General features: G+C 36.3%; 1 protein-coding gene across 1 annotated transcript in view; it reads left to right on the plus strand.

The window, feature by feature from the left end:
• The first annotated feature begins 164 nt into the window (after positions 1 to 164).
• The window catches only part of VAPA (VAMP (vesicle-associated membrane protein)-associated protein A, 33kDa), a 41,286-nt gene continuing 27,443 nt past the window's right edge, over positions 165 to 14,007 (plus strand). Inside the window, exon 1 of the mRNA XM_011983930.1 lies at positions 165 to 189. Within this exon, the coding sequence (XP_011839320.1) occupies positions 165 to 189 (25 nt within the window). The remainder of the gene's footprint in view (positions 190 to 14,007) is intronic.

The following is a 14,007-nucleotide window of genomic DNA, read 5'->3' on the forward strand; positions in this document are numbered from 1 at the left end:
GGCCCTCGGGCTCCGCGGAGCGCGTCATTTCTCACCTTTCCGCCCGGCTTAGAACTCGGCCGTCAGGTGTAGGGCGCGCCGGGGAGGCGGAGAAGCCCTGGAGGTGCCTGGCGAGGGCTGCCCGGTGCTGTTGGCACGGACCCAGGCGCGTGCGGGCAGCAGCGATGCGTCAGCTGCGAGCGGAGAGTTGTAGGTTCATAGTAAGCGGGGCTTCCTGCCTTCCACGGCATTTCAGTGTGCCACCCGCGTGCTTTTATTTAGCCCTTCGGTTGCGCTCCTCTGCTGAGAAACCTTCAGTGCGTGTGACTTTTGCTTTTACGTTTGCGGTTGCCGACAGATCCCGAGAGGCCTGGTAAGGTGTGACCCAGCTCTGGAACTTTGTAGGTTTTTATTTTGTAGCACTGCCTGTGGTAAGTTTTTAGTCTGACTTGGGGATCCTGGAAGAATCCCAGGGGCTGTTTGGTGCCTTTCCTTAGTCGGTATGTATTGTACTTTAGGAAAGAGAGTAAAACTGTACAATTTTTTTTTCTTCTGTATTCTTAAGGAATACTGAAAGAGTGTGAACATCTAATAGAAAGTAGGTTTCTTCCTATCTTTAGTTAAGTGTAAAGTGAGGCCCGTTTTGGAAGTCTATGTCTTGTATTTCAGTTGTTGAATGAGAACAATTTTTGTGAGGTGTATAGCAATTCTAGTGCTAAAAGAAAAAGTTAAATCTTTTATTGTTGTGTAAGGTTGAGTCCAAGAGAAGACCAACTACGTTATTTCCATACGAAAAACTTCAGTTTTAGGAATTTAAAATATATTCTGGAATTATGAGATTAATATTGCGTAACTACATTGCAAGCTTTTTAGTGCATTTACAAATTTCTTTGAATAGAAGTAAGTGTAAGCGAGCTACTTGTTGGGTAAGGATTTGATTTTAAGACAAGGTGCAGTGAATGTATTTTATTGCAAGTTTATGTAAGTTGTGTGATTTTTTTACGTAGTTTTAGCTGGGGGGAAACCTTTGAGGAATTATGAAAAGTCCTAACTCAGCCATTATCTGGAGATAATTTAATGTAAGCCTGTATGATGTGTTTTTTAATATTTCGTTTTTATCTTTTGATTGGCCGTGTTTACAGTGAACATTTCCTCTACTGGATAACTGTGTAAGTTGCCATTAGGGACTTGTAAGTATGTGTAAGTTGCCGTTAGGACAGTTTTAGGCCAGGAAATGTCCACAGTTTGAAGTTTTTCCTCCTTAGGGAAGTTGTTATGTTGCTATAGTAAGAGACTAATAATAGTGGAGAAGCAGGTTTAAAAAAACAAGCAAAAACCCTACACAGTGACTTACTCATATATTTCCTTTTTTGGGGGTATTGGAGAATTATAGCTATGATTATAGAACACGTTGTTCTTGTGTTGCCAGTAAAAATGATAAGACTAGCCAGGGAAACAGAAAAGGTGTATAGATGGTATAACAGAGACTCAACCCTGTCTGAGGAAAGAAGCCTTCTCTACGTGCCCCATCCCTCCCTTAGGAAGTTTTTAAGGAAAAGGCTCGTTTTTCATTTCAGGGGAGGTTTAGGCCAAGAGAGTGGTTGAGTAAACACACTGCTGTGAGAGAATGCCTGGTACTTAAATGCCCAGTAGTTTGTTGTGTGTTTCAGTTTAAAGACGGAGATAATGGGGGGGATTGGGAGGTGACATTTGGTGTCTGGTTCCTTAATATTATTTTTTTAGTCAAAGGTAAATTGTTTGCTTGATGGAAACCTTTGTGTATTTAAGTGCACAGCTCAACACTGAGGAGACTCATTTAGAATCTACAGTCTACTTGTGCTTAGTTTGTGATAGAAAAAAATCGTTTAACTGACTTATCCTAAATCATTCAAAACTTTCTTTTTAAGTGAAGGACTTTAAAAAGACAGTTTTGCAGAATTCCTTGTCATCTTCTGGTAGGTTTATTTTAGTTATTTTGATTCTGAGTTTGAGATGGTTTCTCCAGGAGTGACTCAGGTAATCATTCTGAGAGTGGATGGTTTTTCTTTTATACACCCAACACAACCATCTTGAAGATGAATTAACAGCATTTTGCAGAATTTTGCAAAAGCAGATACCAACTAGTTCAGTACTACATTTTTCTGTATACCTAGTATTAAAAAAAAAGTTTTATATAATCATTAACATACAAAAGTGCATTTATGATGATGTAATAAATTCTGAAGTAGATCTCTTGTGTTGATAAAGAAAAAGAAGTAGACACCGCTTTACTTCAAATTCTGTTTAAACCTTGGAAGTAATTTTACCTGGATTTCAGATTTGAAAGTTGGTATTTTATGTGAAAGATTTTTTTTGTCTTTAAAATTTTTTACATGATAAAATTCCGTTTGTAAGTATTACACATTTTATTTTTCTAACTATTAGCAGTTTTTTTGTTTTTTATTTTTTGAGATGGAGTCTTGCTGTGTTGCAGTGGCTTGATCTGGGCTCACTACAGCCTCTGCCTCCCGGTTCAAGCATTTCTCCTGCCTCAGCCTCCAGAGTAGCCGGAACTACAGGCATGCACTACCATGCCCAGCTAATTTTGAATTTTTTTTAGAGACAGAGTTTTGCCAGGCTGTCCTCGAACTCCTGACCTCAGGTGATCCACCTGCCTCGGCCTCCCAAAAGTGCTGGGATTACAGGCGTGAACCATCGCACCTGACCCCTATTAGCAGTTTTGTAGGGAAGTTTGAAGAAGAAAGTTTATAAAATGCTAAAATAAATTTCAAATATATTTTTCTTAATGATCAGAGAGGAAAATAAACCAAAATCCTTGTGTTGAGAGTGGCCCATAACGATAAATCAACAAAGAAAATTAAGCGCTCTGAAGGATCAAGGAACGTGTGGTGTCAACATCAGCTAGTGCATCTTTGCGTGGAAGCATGTTATTAAGAAGCAGCACGGGGGAAAATTAGAGAATACTCGTCCTCTGGATGGGTATTTAGCACATTTTTAGGTGTTTCCAGTCAGCTCTTCTTGTTTCCCAGTGGCCATACGAAATGCTTGGGGTAATATCCCCAACTCCTCTAAAGACAGGAATGTAATCTTTAATCGTATTTCTCCATTCCTTAGTTTTAAGGTAACTCTCAATTGCTCACAGAATAAAAGTCAGATTTTTTTTTTCAGTAGGACATACGATCTCTTCTATGATGTGCCGCTTACTCTTGTTAACACCTGTTAATCTGTACACATCCATACTTTCTTCCCTGAGAAAGAAAATCTCTGCTCATACCCAGGGTTCGTTGTTCCTCTGTTTTTGCTGGCTAAGGTAAAATTCCTTATGACTCAGACCATGTTCCATGAGATGTTTGCCCGCAGATTTTCAATCACTGGCTGCATTGTTTTAACATATAAATACCCCAGAGTCTTTCATTTTAAAAACAAATAGACATGTACATCTTTGACCATAACTCCTTCTAGTATATGTCTCTCCCTTTCCTTCATTTCCTTTGCATTCAGACTTTTTGAAAAATAGTCCATATTAATTGTTTTTCCAGTTATTCACTTTTTATTCTCTCCTTAGTCCATAGCACTTTTATCCTCGCTACTTACTGCTAACTTAATCATTTCCAGTTTTTATCTCTCTTGACCTCCCCCTGGCTCTTGACATTACTGACAGTTTCTCTTAAAAAACCCTCAATTCTTCTGGCTTCTAGAATACCATTGTCTTCTCATTTTCTTCTTTGCTCCATTTATTGTCTTATTTGTGGCATTTTTCTCAAATGCTCATGTTTCTGAGATTCTGATTTGGTTTCATTTATCTCACTCTGTGAACTTTGTTCATTTCATTGTTTTGAGGTTTTCTCTTTATCTTCCTTGCTCTTTGCTGGTATTGCTACACCCCCAAATCTGTTTTAATTCACATTTTATAGTCAAGAGCACATACTCAACTTACTATTTAGATTTGAATGTTGCAGGTATTCTAAACTCAAAATATCTCAAATTTTTTACTACCCAAGCCCACTCGTCTTCCCATATTTTTTATTTTTATTTTTTTCAGACAGGGTCTTGCTCAGTTACTCAACCTGGAGTGCAGTGGCATACACGTTCTTGGCTCATTGCAGCCGTGATCTCCTGGGCTCAAGTGATCCTCCTGAATAACTAGGACTATAGGTGTATGCTACCACTCCCAGCTAATTTTTTACGTACATATGGGGGTCTCGCTATGTTGCCCAGGCTGATCTCGAACTCCTGACCACCTCCTCCTGCTTCAGCCTCCTAAAGTGCTGGGATTACAGGCCTGAGCCATTGCACTTGGCTTTATTTTTATTTTTTAGTGGCATCATGATTACTCACAGCAGAAACAATATGCATATCTAATAATTAAAATCCTGTGTTTGCTTTTGACACAATCCCTTTGACATAATCCCTTTAATGCATTTCTACTCCAAATTCATTTATTTTAAAAATTCATTCAATTATGGATCTAATATAATTAGATTTGAGTATCACTACATGTCAGGTATGATGAATAAATATTGGAACTACAGTTGTGAGTGAAACACAAGCCATGTTTTCATGGGACAGTTCTAAGAAGAGAGATAGATACTAATCAAATAATCAGAAGAATAAAGTATACCCCTGAAGAGATATATAGTGCTATGAGAATGTAAAATAAGGGTCTTTGATCAGGCTGTCACAGTTGAACTAAGATTCCAACAATGAGTAAAAGTTATCCTGGTGAAGAAGAAAGGACAATGCACGTTCAAATATCCTGTAGCAGGAGGGACCGTGAAACATCTACCGTACTGAAAGACGTTGGTGTGGCAGTGGTGAAAATAGCCAAGATGAAGGTAGTGCTGGTTTAGTAGGTCAAGTTAGGAGTTTTGTTTCTATCCTAAGCCACTAGGGTTTTTAAGTGAGGGGAGGAGCAGTAAAGGTGAAGGGAATGGAATAACATCACATTTGCATTAAAAAATAATTCTGATAGCAAAGTAAAATTATACTAGAGGGGAGAAAGAGATGAATTAGGCAGCTGCAGCAGTCCTGGCAAGTGTTGACCCCTTGGACTGAGGTCATGGTGTTGGAGGTGATGAAAAGTTAGGTTAAATCAGTGAGACTTGGTGGTCTCTGTGCACTGAGAGAAAAGGGTATGAATGAGATTTCTGCTTATATAACTGGGGAAATGGTGCTATTTGTTTAAGAAATGGTGGATGTCTGGATGAGGATGAAATGCATCTTATTTGGGAGTGTGTGAGAGAGGTGTAGGAGGAAGATCATGATCTCTTTGGGTATGGTAGATACCTTTAGGTCTTTCAGGATATTAACAAGAAGGTGGATTTGGTTAAATGGGTGTGTTACTTAAGGAAAGGTCTGGGCTTTGGATAATTTCCTTACTTCAGGTGATTACCTTTTATATTTACTGGTCAGCAGACATCTCCTTTTTTTTTTTTTTTTTTTTTTTTCTTAAAATGGAGTCTCGCTTTGTTACCCAGGCAGTCTCGGCTCACTGCAACCTCCACCTCCCGAGTTCAAGCGGTGCGCCTGCCTCAGCCTCCCGAGTAGCTGGGATTACAGGCATGCACCTCCATGCCTGACTAATTTTTGTATTTTTAGTAGAGACGGGGTTTTGCCATGTTGGCCAGGCTGGTCTCCCTGACCTCAGGTTATCCACTCGCCTCTGCCTCCCAGAGTGCTGGGATTACTGGTGTGAGCCATCATGTCCAGCCTCCTTTTCTTTACTGTCAGCTCTTTACCCTGTCCTCCACACTGCTGCTAGAACTATGCTTTGAAGAAAGGAGGCTGTTACTGTTAGTCCCTTGGTTAAAGAACTCTAAATGTTTTCCCATTATGTACTTGAAAAATCCAAAATCCATTGCTTACCTCTCGAGCCTCAGTGTCTGCTGTTTTTCTTCTGTCCATAACTTTGGCTATATGAACCATTTTCCCAAACACTCCAGGCCACTACAATGCTTTGCACAGGCTCTGCTCAGAATATTGTCCTCCCTCATGTCTGTCAGCCTGGCAGCCTCTTATTTTAAGAATCACTTCCTCTTGAAAAGTCGTTGATACTTCTACCAGTCCAAGTTGGTCAGAGCCTTCATGCCGCTGTTGAAGCTTGTGCTTACCTGTAATGGTAGTTTCACATTAGATGGTAGCTATGCTTACATATTCTCCCCTCCCAAACTGTACCATGAACTCTTGAGTATATAGCTGTTTATGTTTGTAGTAACAAGATCTGGCATCATAAAATGATTGCCCTATAAGTGTTGATTGAATTAATAAGACTCAAATGATTTCTCCAGTAATTTTTATTTTTTAGTCTTGGATCTTGACTCAGTTGGAGTTTTCACCTGCCTTTGCAGGTAATAGTGTTTTCAAAATTTTGTAGTTCCAGAAAAGGGGTGGTAGGGTATTTTGTAAAGAGCTGACTAACCTTTACTAAAGGTAGGTTGTTTCATGTTTGTGCTTTTTTCATTTGTAAAGTGAGAGGTAGGACTAGGTGATTTCTTGGGTGTTCTGTCTTTAAAAGTTTGTGTGAATATATACAATTGAGTACAAAAAGAAAACGCTATTTTTCTGTGAAGTGGAAAAATGCATATAAAGAATAGGGAAAATTATACTTTTAATCCTTTAAAAATATTTTATTGTGTATATTTGAGGTATACATATAACATGTTATGGGATACATACAGATAGTAAAATGGTTACTTTAGTGAAGCAAATTGACATATCCGTCATCTCAACGTAGTTTCTTTTTATCTTACCTTTACTGAACATGTAGTGAAATCATCTTTGCCTTTCAGACGTGGAAATTAATATAGGATGGATCTTGCTTTCTTTTGATCATAAAGTTAGTTTTGGGAGAAAATTAAATGTGAGAGAGGACTGTTAACTTGCAAATATTTGTTTACTGGCTTAATTCATTTTATAATGGAAATATGACTCAAATTAAGATTTAAACATTTGAAAACTTTCAAACATTCATGAGCACCTTATGATATAAACCTCAATATGCCTTAATTTAGTAAATTAAATTTAAATATAAATTTAATAATTAACATTTTACCATAATCATACTTGTTTATTTATATATTTTTGTTTGCCTCCATGTTTGTATTTTTTCACAGCGGTCTTGCTCTTGACACCAGGCTGAAGTGCAGTGGTGCTATCATAGCTCACTGCAGCCTTGAACTCCAGGGCCCAAGCGATCCTTCTGAGTAACTGGGACTACAGGTGCATGCCACTGTGTCCAGCTAATTATATTTTAATTTTTGTAGAGACAGTCTTGCTATTTTGCCCAGGGTGATCTTGAACTCCTGGCCTCAAGCGATCCCCCTGCCTCAGCCTCCCAAAGTGCTGGAATTACAGGCATGAGCCACCATACCTGGCCTGCCTCAGTATTTTTAAAACAAATCCTGGATAATAGCGTAACATTTCATCCCTAGATACTTGAGTTTGCATTTCTAACCAAAAAAGGACATTTTCTTTGCATAATCATGACACCGTTAACACATAATAAAATTAACAGTAATTCTTTAATATCCTCTAATATTTAGTCTATTACAAAGAACAAAATCACGCTTAAGAGTTTATTAATAAGCAATCTCAATGGCATAGGAAATCAGGTATACCTGGCCTAACAGGAAGAGGCTGTTTATAATCTAGATTCAAGACCAGCCAATATATATGCTGGTGCCTGACCAGTCAAAATTTTGATGCCTTACCTTGGAACACAACTATAGATAGATGGTTATAGGTTTTAGACCTTCAAGGTCAAATGACTTGGGAGACAAAACAGTGGCTAATTTGGAACAGTGGCAAGCAGAAGCAACTAATTGAGAGAAAAAAGGCAGAAAAATGTAGGCAGAGAGGTCTTAATGATCCCAGGAATTAGTTTCTCTTGAATGCAGCCTCTTCTGTGATGCCAGTTATACTTCATTTCCTGTGCCATTGAATTGCTTACATCTTTGTAATGAACTCTTCAGTATGGGGTTTTTTTTAAATAATAAAAATTCTTTGCTTAAATGAGGTTGGATTTGATATTTTCTGAAGACATTTGTAACATTATAATTTAACATTTCACTTTATAAACAATAAATTCTGTAATTAGTTATACATATTGCGCTTTGTAATTGTTATTCTGTAACACATATTTCACTTTATAAAAACAGTCTAAACTGATGTCTTAAATGTTTATAAAAGAAATCTCCACATCATTTGTGTTGACTTATGCATCATTAATGTACCATAGCATGCTTAGCTGCTTTTCTCTGGTGTTTGGATGTTCTTTATAACTAGTTATCATGAATGTTTGATACTGTTCTGAAAATTCAGATTTAAAGGAGTGAGAAGTTTAGTTACATATCTTTCAGCCTTTTAAGGAAATGATTAGATTGAATTACCATTAAAAAGTAGGAATGTTAATTAAAAAAGAATTGTTGCTGTGAGAGGACTTTTAAACGTACATTTATCGTATAACTTGACAAACTTCTCATGGGCCTATGTTTTGACAGGTCTTTTGTAGGTGTATGTTTCATGTATGTGTATATATGTGTGAAGTGTATATGAATATGTATATAATTTTAATTCTTGAATGACATGTAGTGACTGTCATACTTTAAAGATATAGGGTGCCTTTGAATCATACAGTGTGTTTCCTGTTTAGTTTTTCTTGTGAAAATTTTTTATTTTTTAAAGCCTGTAAGGCAAGAATCTCTTGGTTTTGTTTTCTGAGTACTGTTCCCACTGAGAGAAACCTTACTAACAACAGATCCCCAAAAAATCTGTGGTTCTGAATTTTTTCAGCTTTTTTCTTCCAGGATTTTACAAATAAGACGATTTATAAGGAATTAAGCTACTATGGGTGCATGTGTAAAAGTCCCTTCTTATATAAAATCAATGCTAAATGTAGAAAATGAAAGAAGTATAGATATAAAGCCAATAAAAATTACTCAGTCTCACAAAATAACGACTGTTAACATTTTGATAAACTTTTTATAACTATGCTGTGTATAACTCTGTGTATCTATATCTTGTATGTTTTTAGTTAAGATTATTGTGATCATTTTTTTCATGTTATGTTTTCCCTTGGCAAGGACTTTAGATCTAAATAATTGTAAAAAAGTTTTATTTCAGGTTCTCCAGAAATGTACCTTATTTTCTATTTCTTCACATCCTACCTATGTGGAGTCCAAAAACTTAAACTTTGGATGTGGACCACTCGTTTCTATTTTAATCCAGATATTAAAATATTAGTAAGTAGTATGCACTAATTTCATGTTCATTCTTGAACACTAGCATTGTTCTTTTGCAAATAGATTATGTTTGTGTAAATCTTACTCTTCTTTGGAAGTTTAGAGTGGAGGGACATAAAATTGATATGAAAATGTTGTAAATCAAAGTGTTCCACTTCTATGTTAAGACTATTGTTTATTTTTTCTGCCTTGTTTTCAAGATTATGTCACCAGGATTGTTTAGGTCAGACCGAGCATTGTATGTATCAGAGTACCTTAAAAAGCACTCCTAAAATGCTTAAGGTAGTTTTTTAAAAATGTCAATAAAGCTGTGATGGGTTTAAGATTGAATTATCTCCCATCTTTACCGTAGGGTAGAAGACGTTCTTTAAGGTGGTAAGTAAAGTTAATCATAATGTCGCATGATTTTACAGCTGAAAGAAGCCTTAGAGATCATTTTGCCTACAAATTCTAAAATGAAGGAGGTTAGACTGGGATAGAGAGGTGAAGTGATTTACCCAAGGTCAACCACCTAGGTAATGGTTCTAGCTGTTAAGCCTCTGATTAAACATACTACGTTATGCTTTTTTTTTTTTTTTTTGAAGTCATGTTATAACATCAGTAACAGAAATCAGCATCTCTCTTTCCCCAGAAGGCTGCCAAAAGAATGGAAAGAAGTGTTTTCATTTTTTATTTAGGTGCCTGTTTATGTAAAGGTGATGGATGAGTATTTATACGACCAGAACAATACTACACTGTATGAAAACGGTGTAAAAGAAGTAAAAGACATGGTCCTTTCCTGTTGGTAACTTTTTCACACTGTAATTTTAGGCTCCCAGAGTGGGAATACTGGTTTATAAAAAATGATTACATGACTATATTAAGTGGATTTTGGAGAGTTTTCATGATACATTCTGAAACTGTTAGTTGATTGTGTAACATGGATAAACAGGGACAGTGAGGCAGTTTCAGTAATTAAAGCCCATAGAGGCTTAAATAAAATAGTGCAGTCTTGCTTTTCCGTTAATCTCAGGATCCATATTTTTATGATGTTAGTGAAATCTTATAAAGAGATATGTTTTAGTGCTTCAGTGACTAAATTTTTTTAAATAGAACTAAGACTCATTTTCTTTTCCAGAAAGTAGTACTCTATTTGTACACTATTTATACAAAAATGTTTCTTCAGTAGCTACTATGCCAGGCATTGTGTTAGTTGCTGGGGATACAGCAGCTAACGAAACAAAGACCTAGTCTTCATGGAGCTTACCTCAAGCCTGGTATTTCAATGTGTTTGAAAAAAATGTATAGTAAAAAATTTGTAATAAGAATGTTTTAGGACTTTCTTGGATGTAAAATGTAAAATATTTTTAGAGTGCTTGATACTTATTTCAGGAAGTGTTCAGTGTTGACCTATGTGACCAAGAGAAATACAATATCCATTTAAAAAACCTTTTTCATATATGGCTAATTTGACTGCACTTTCATGCTTTATTGCTGCAGAAGTCTACCTGGAATACTTATGAATTAGAAAATAAATACCGCTAGGTTATACGTTCAAAATGTATGAGAGTTCAGGCCCTAGAGTCAGACCTGGTTTGACTTCCCACTTTCATTGCTTTGAGTTGTATGACCTTGGACTAGTGTTTACCTTCTGAGTTGAATCATCTGTAAACTCGGTATATTAAAATACAATGAAAGTATCTACTTCATGGACTTGTGAGAGTTAAATAACATAGTTTGTACAAAGTTATTGATAGCATGAGTGCCCAATAAATGCTAGCTATTCCCTTAGTAGATATTCTGTGTACTATATAGTATTAATATGTTTTGTATATATGATTACATTAACATGATGCCACAGATACTCAGCAGCATAACCCTTATGTAACTGGGAAACAGTTCAATCAGTGATACAACTTAATTCTAAAACCTGTTGGAAACATTAAAGGTAGTCATCACCTGCATTGCTGTGGCTACGTTGTTTGTGTATTTGAGCAGAGCACCCAGCCTTCCTCATTAGTCTGCACTGCATAGCCAAGAATTTACAAAGACCTTGTCAAGAACTGTGAAGGGACTGAAAAATTTCGCCTGCTGCAGTTTCGTAGATGTTGGTAGAAGATGTGAGATTTCCTGAGTTAGACAATGCACATAATTTTTCATGGCACTGCAAGTGGAATGGGGTTTATATTTGTGTTGGTTTTCCTTGCCCTTCTCAAGTTCCATGGAGGTGACAGAGGTGTTCAGGTAGAGACTACTCACATAATGAGTTTGCATCATAACTAGAAACCCTGAACTTAGAGAACCTGAATCTTTCATAGTGGGCTGCACAGAAACCTACCTGACCTTTAGTCCAGAAGAAGACCTTATCTTTATTATATTGGCCGCGGAACAAACCTGCCCCTCTCCTCAGAAGGGAGGTGTTGTCTTCTAAGACAGTTCACTATTTAGTACATCCTTGAAAAGATAGTCTAGGTAAAAACTCCCAGGACTTCTCCTTGCAAGATGTGCAGAAATGCTACAGGCCCATACAGAATTGTCTCCTAAACACGCCTCTGAGTAACTAGCCTAAATGGGGTCACAGAGTTCATAAATTAATGTTCATGTACATTGTCTGTTTATTCTTAAGCTACATTTTTGAAGCGTTTTCTGAAATGTTCTGTGTGATATACTCCTGCTTATCCTGTATTAAAATTTTATACTCTTAACAAAACAAATACGAAAGTTGATATGCATACTGAGGTGTTCAGGAGTGACTGTGCTGATGTCTTCATCTTGCTTTGATGTGCATCAGAAATTAAGTGGATGTCTGGACAGGGCAGATAGATATGCTGCAAAGTAAATACAGCAAAATGTTGATTGTAGAATGTGAGTGATGATGTATGAATGTTTATATAGTTATCTCAATTTCTGTGTCAAATTTTTCATAATAAAATGTTGGGGGAAAAGCTAACTGTTCCCCTCTTCCACAGTTGATTCTCTTTGCAGCTGAACTGAACTCAGGATTTCAAGATAACTTTGTTATCAGTAGTTCACATCAAAATATGGATGAATGATAACAGTTTTTAAGAGTGGTTCTTTTTGTTTTTTTGTTTTGTTTTTGGTAGCTCTTCTTAGCTTAGTGGGATTCCTTTTAAGACTGGGCGGTTTGGAGAAGAAAGGTCCTGCTATTTAAAAGGAAGCCGTTGTACTGAATGGTTGAATTTTACATATGTGGACTGACTAAAAAGGGTATTTCATGCTGGAAAAAAGGTTTTTAGGCAAACGAGGCAGGCCAGTCCCACTTGACTGCCTTAAAATTGGCAACGAAGGCAGCTCTGGGTGAGCTGCCTTAAAATTTTCTAGTATTTTTGACATGTCACGTTGTAAGTTTTTAAAAAACTTATGTTCAAACTTTTTTACTCAGAGGCCACATTTGTGTTCGTGTTACATTTCTGTTTGATTGTAAGAATTTGGGACTAGGAGCAGGATTTTGACTTAATGGCAGTGACAGCTATAGAGGAGTCGGGACAGAATACTTAGTGGCAGGAAATGGTCAGGCTTCCAAAGAACAACAGCCACATAATTGAAAGGTAGAAGTATTTTAATTGTAGATTTTCAATATAAGAGTGCAAATAAATGTAACTTGTATGCAGTTTTCTTTTTTTATACGGGATAGTTCATTATAAACAATGACATATCTCTAACATAAGTTTTATTAGTACTTTTGATTAAAATGGACTAGTTCAAAAATTGTTTCCTAAATGTTAAACTAAGCATTTATATTGGGCAAATGATAGGATTTCCCCATTTATAGAGATTAAGTTTCAGAAATCCTCGAAACATATTTGTTTACTCCATAAATTGCATCAGATGTTCACTTTGTCATCAAAACTGCTTTTCACTGTTTTTTTCAAATTTTCAAGGTTATGTCAAGGATCAGTTTTTTTAAAAAAACTTGTTTTTCATAAAGAAAAGATATATACAGTTCAGGGAATTATTAAAAATTAAATACTCATATAATCTCCAGGGTGAGAAATAGAACTTGGCTAGCATTCGGCAAAGCTGTCCTTTTACCCTCTCCCAGTTACTTCCACTGCAGGATTAACCATTATCCTGACTTTTATGGTAGTCACTTGTTTCTCTTGATGGTTTAATCACCTAAGCCTTACAAAGGATACATGTTCAATTAGTAAAGCAGGAGATTTTTGGTTTAATTCAGGGGTTCTTAACTCTAACTTCATACCTCATTTTTAGATTTTGTAATGTTCCTATTACTATCCTGAAAAGAAATTCATATATAAAATGACCAATAACATATGTAATTAAAAATTTTAAAATATATATACCCTAGCTATATAACATAAGGGAAAAAAAAGGAAGTAATTTTATCATGGAATGCTCATTTTAAGTGTGTTTGGGCATGACTACCCTAGAAGACATAATGAAGTAGTCAGATACTTGTACCCTACTTAAGTTTGTAGGTACAGTAGTCAGATGTTTGTATCTACTTAAGATGAGTACGTTTGGATTTAAGAGAAATAAGACAAGTTGTCTGAATAGTACTGACAGTTTTTCTTAACATTGATAAAAGGGCAAAATAAGAATATGCATATAGGTAGATTCATGTGAAGGTGTCACCTACAAACGCCTGCTGACTATTTCAGATTTGTTGTATTGGTGATTCAGGTATCATGAGTGGCATTGCTATTGGTAGAATAATCTTCTGTAACGGTGAACTCACCTTTTAACATTTTGAAGAAAAGAGTACACATTTTTCCTGTTCACATAATAGATGAATACTTGGAAAAGAGATTTTCCACCAATATGAATT

This window comes from Mandrillus leucophaeus, unplaced genomic scaffold (assembly GCF_000951045.1).
Source record: "Mandrillus leucophaeus isolate KB7577 unplaced genomic scaffold, Mleu.le_1.0 Scaffold257, whole genome shotgun sequence".
In the NCBI taxonomy this organism is placed as follows: Eukaryota; Metazoa; Chordata; class Mammalia; order Primates; family Cercopithecidae; genus Mandrillus; species Mandrillus leucophaeus.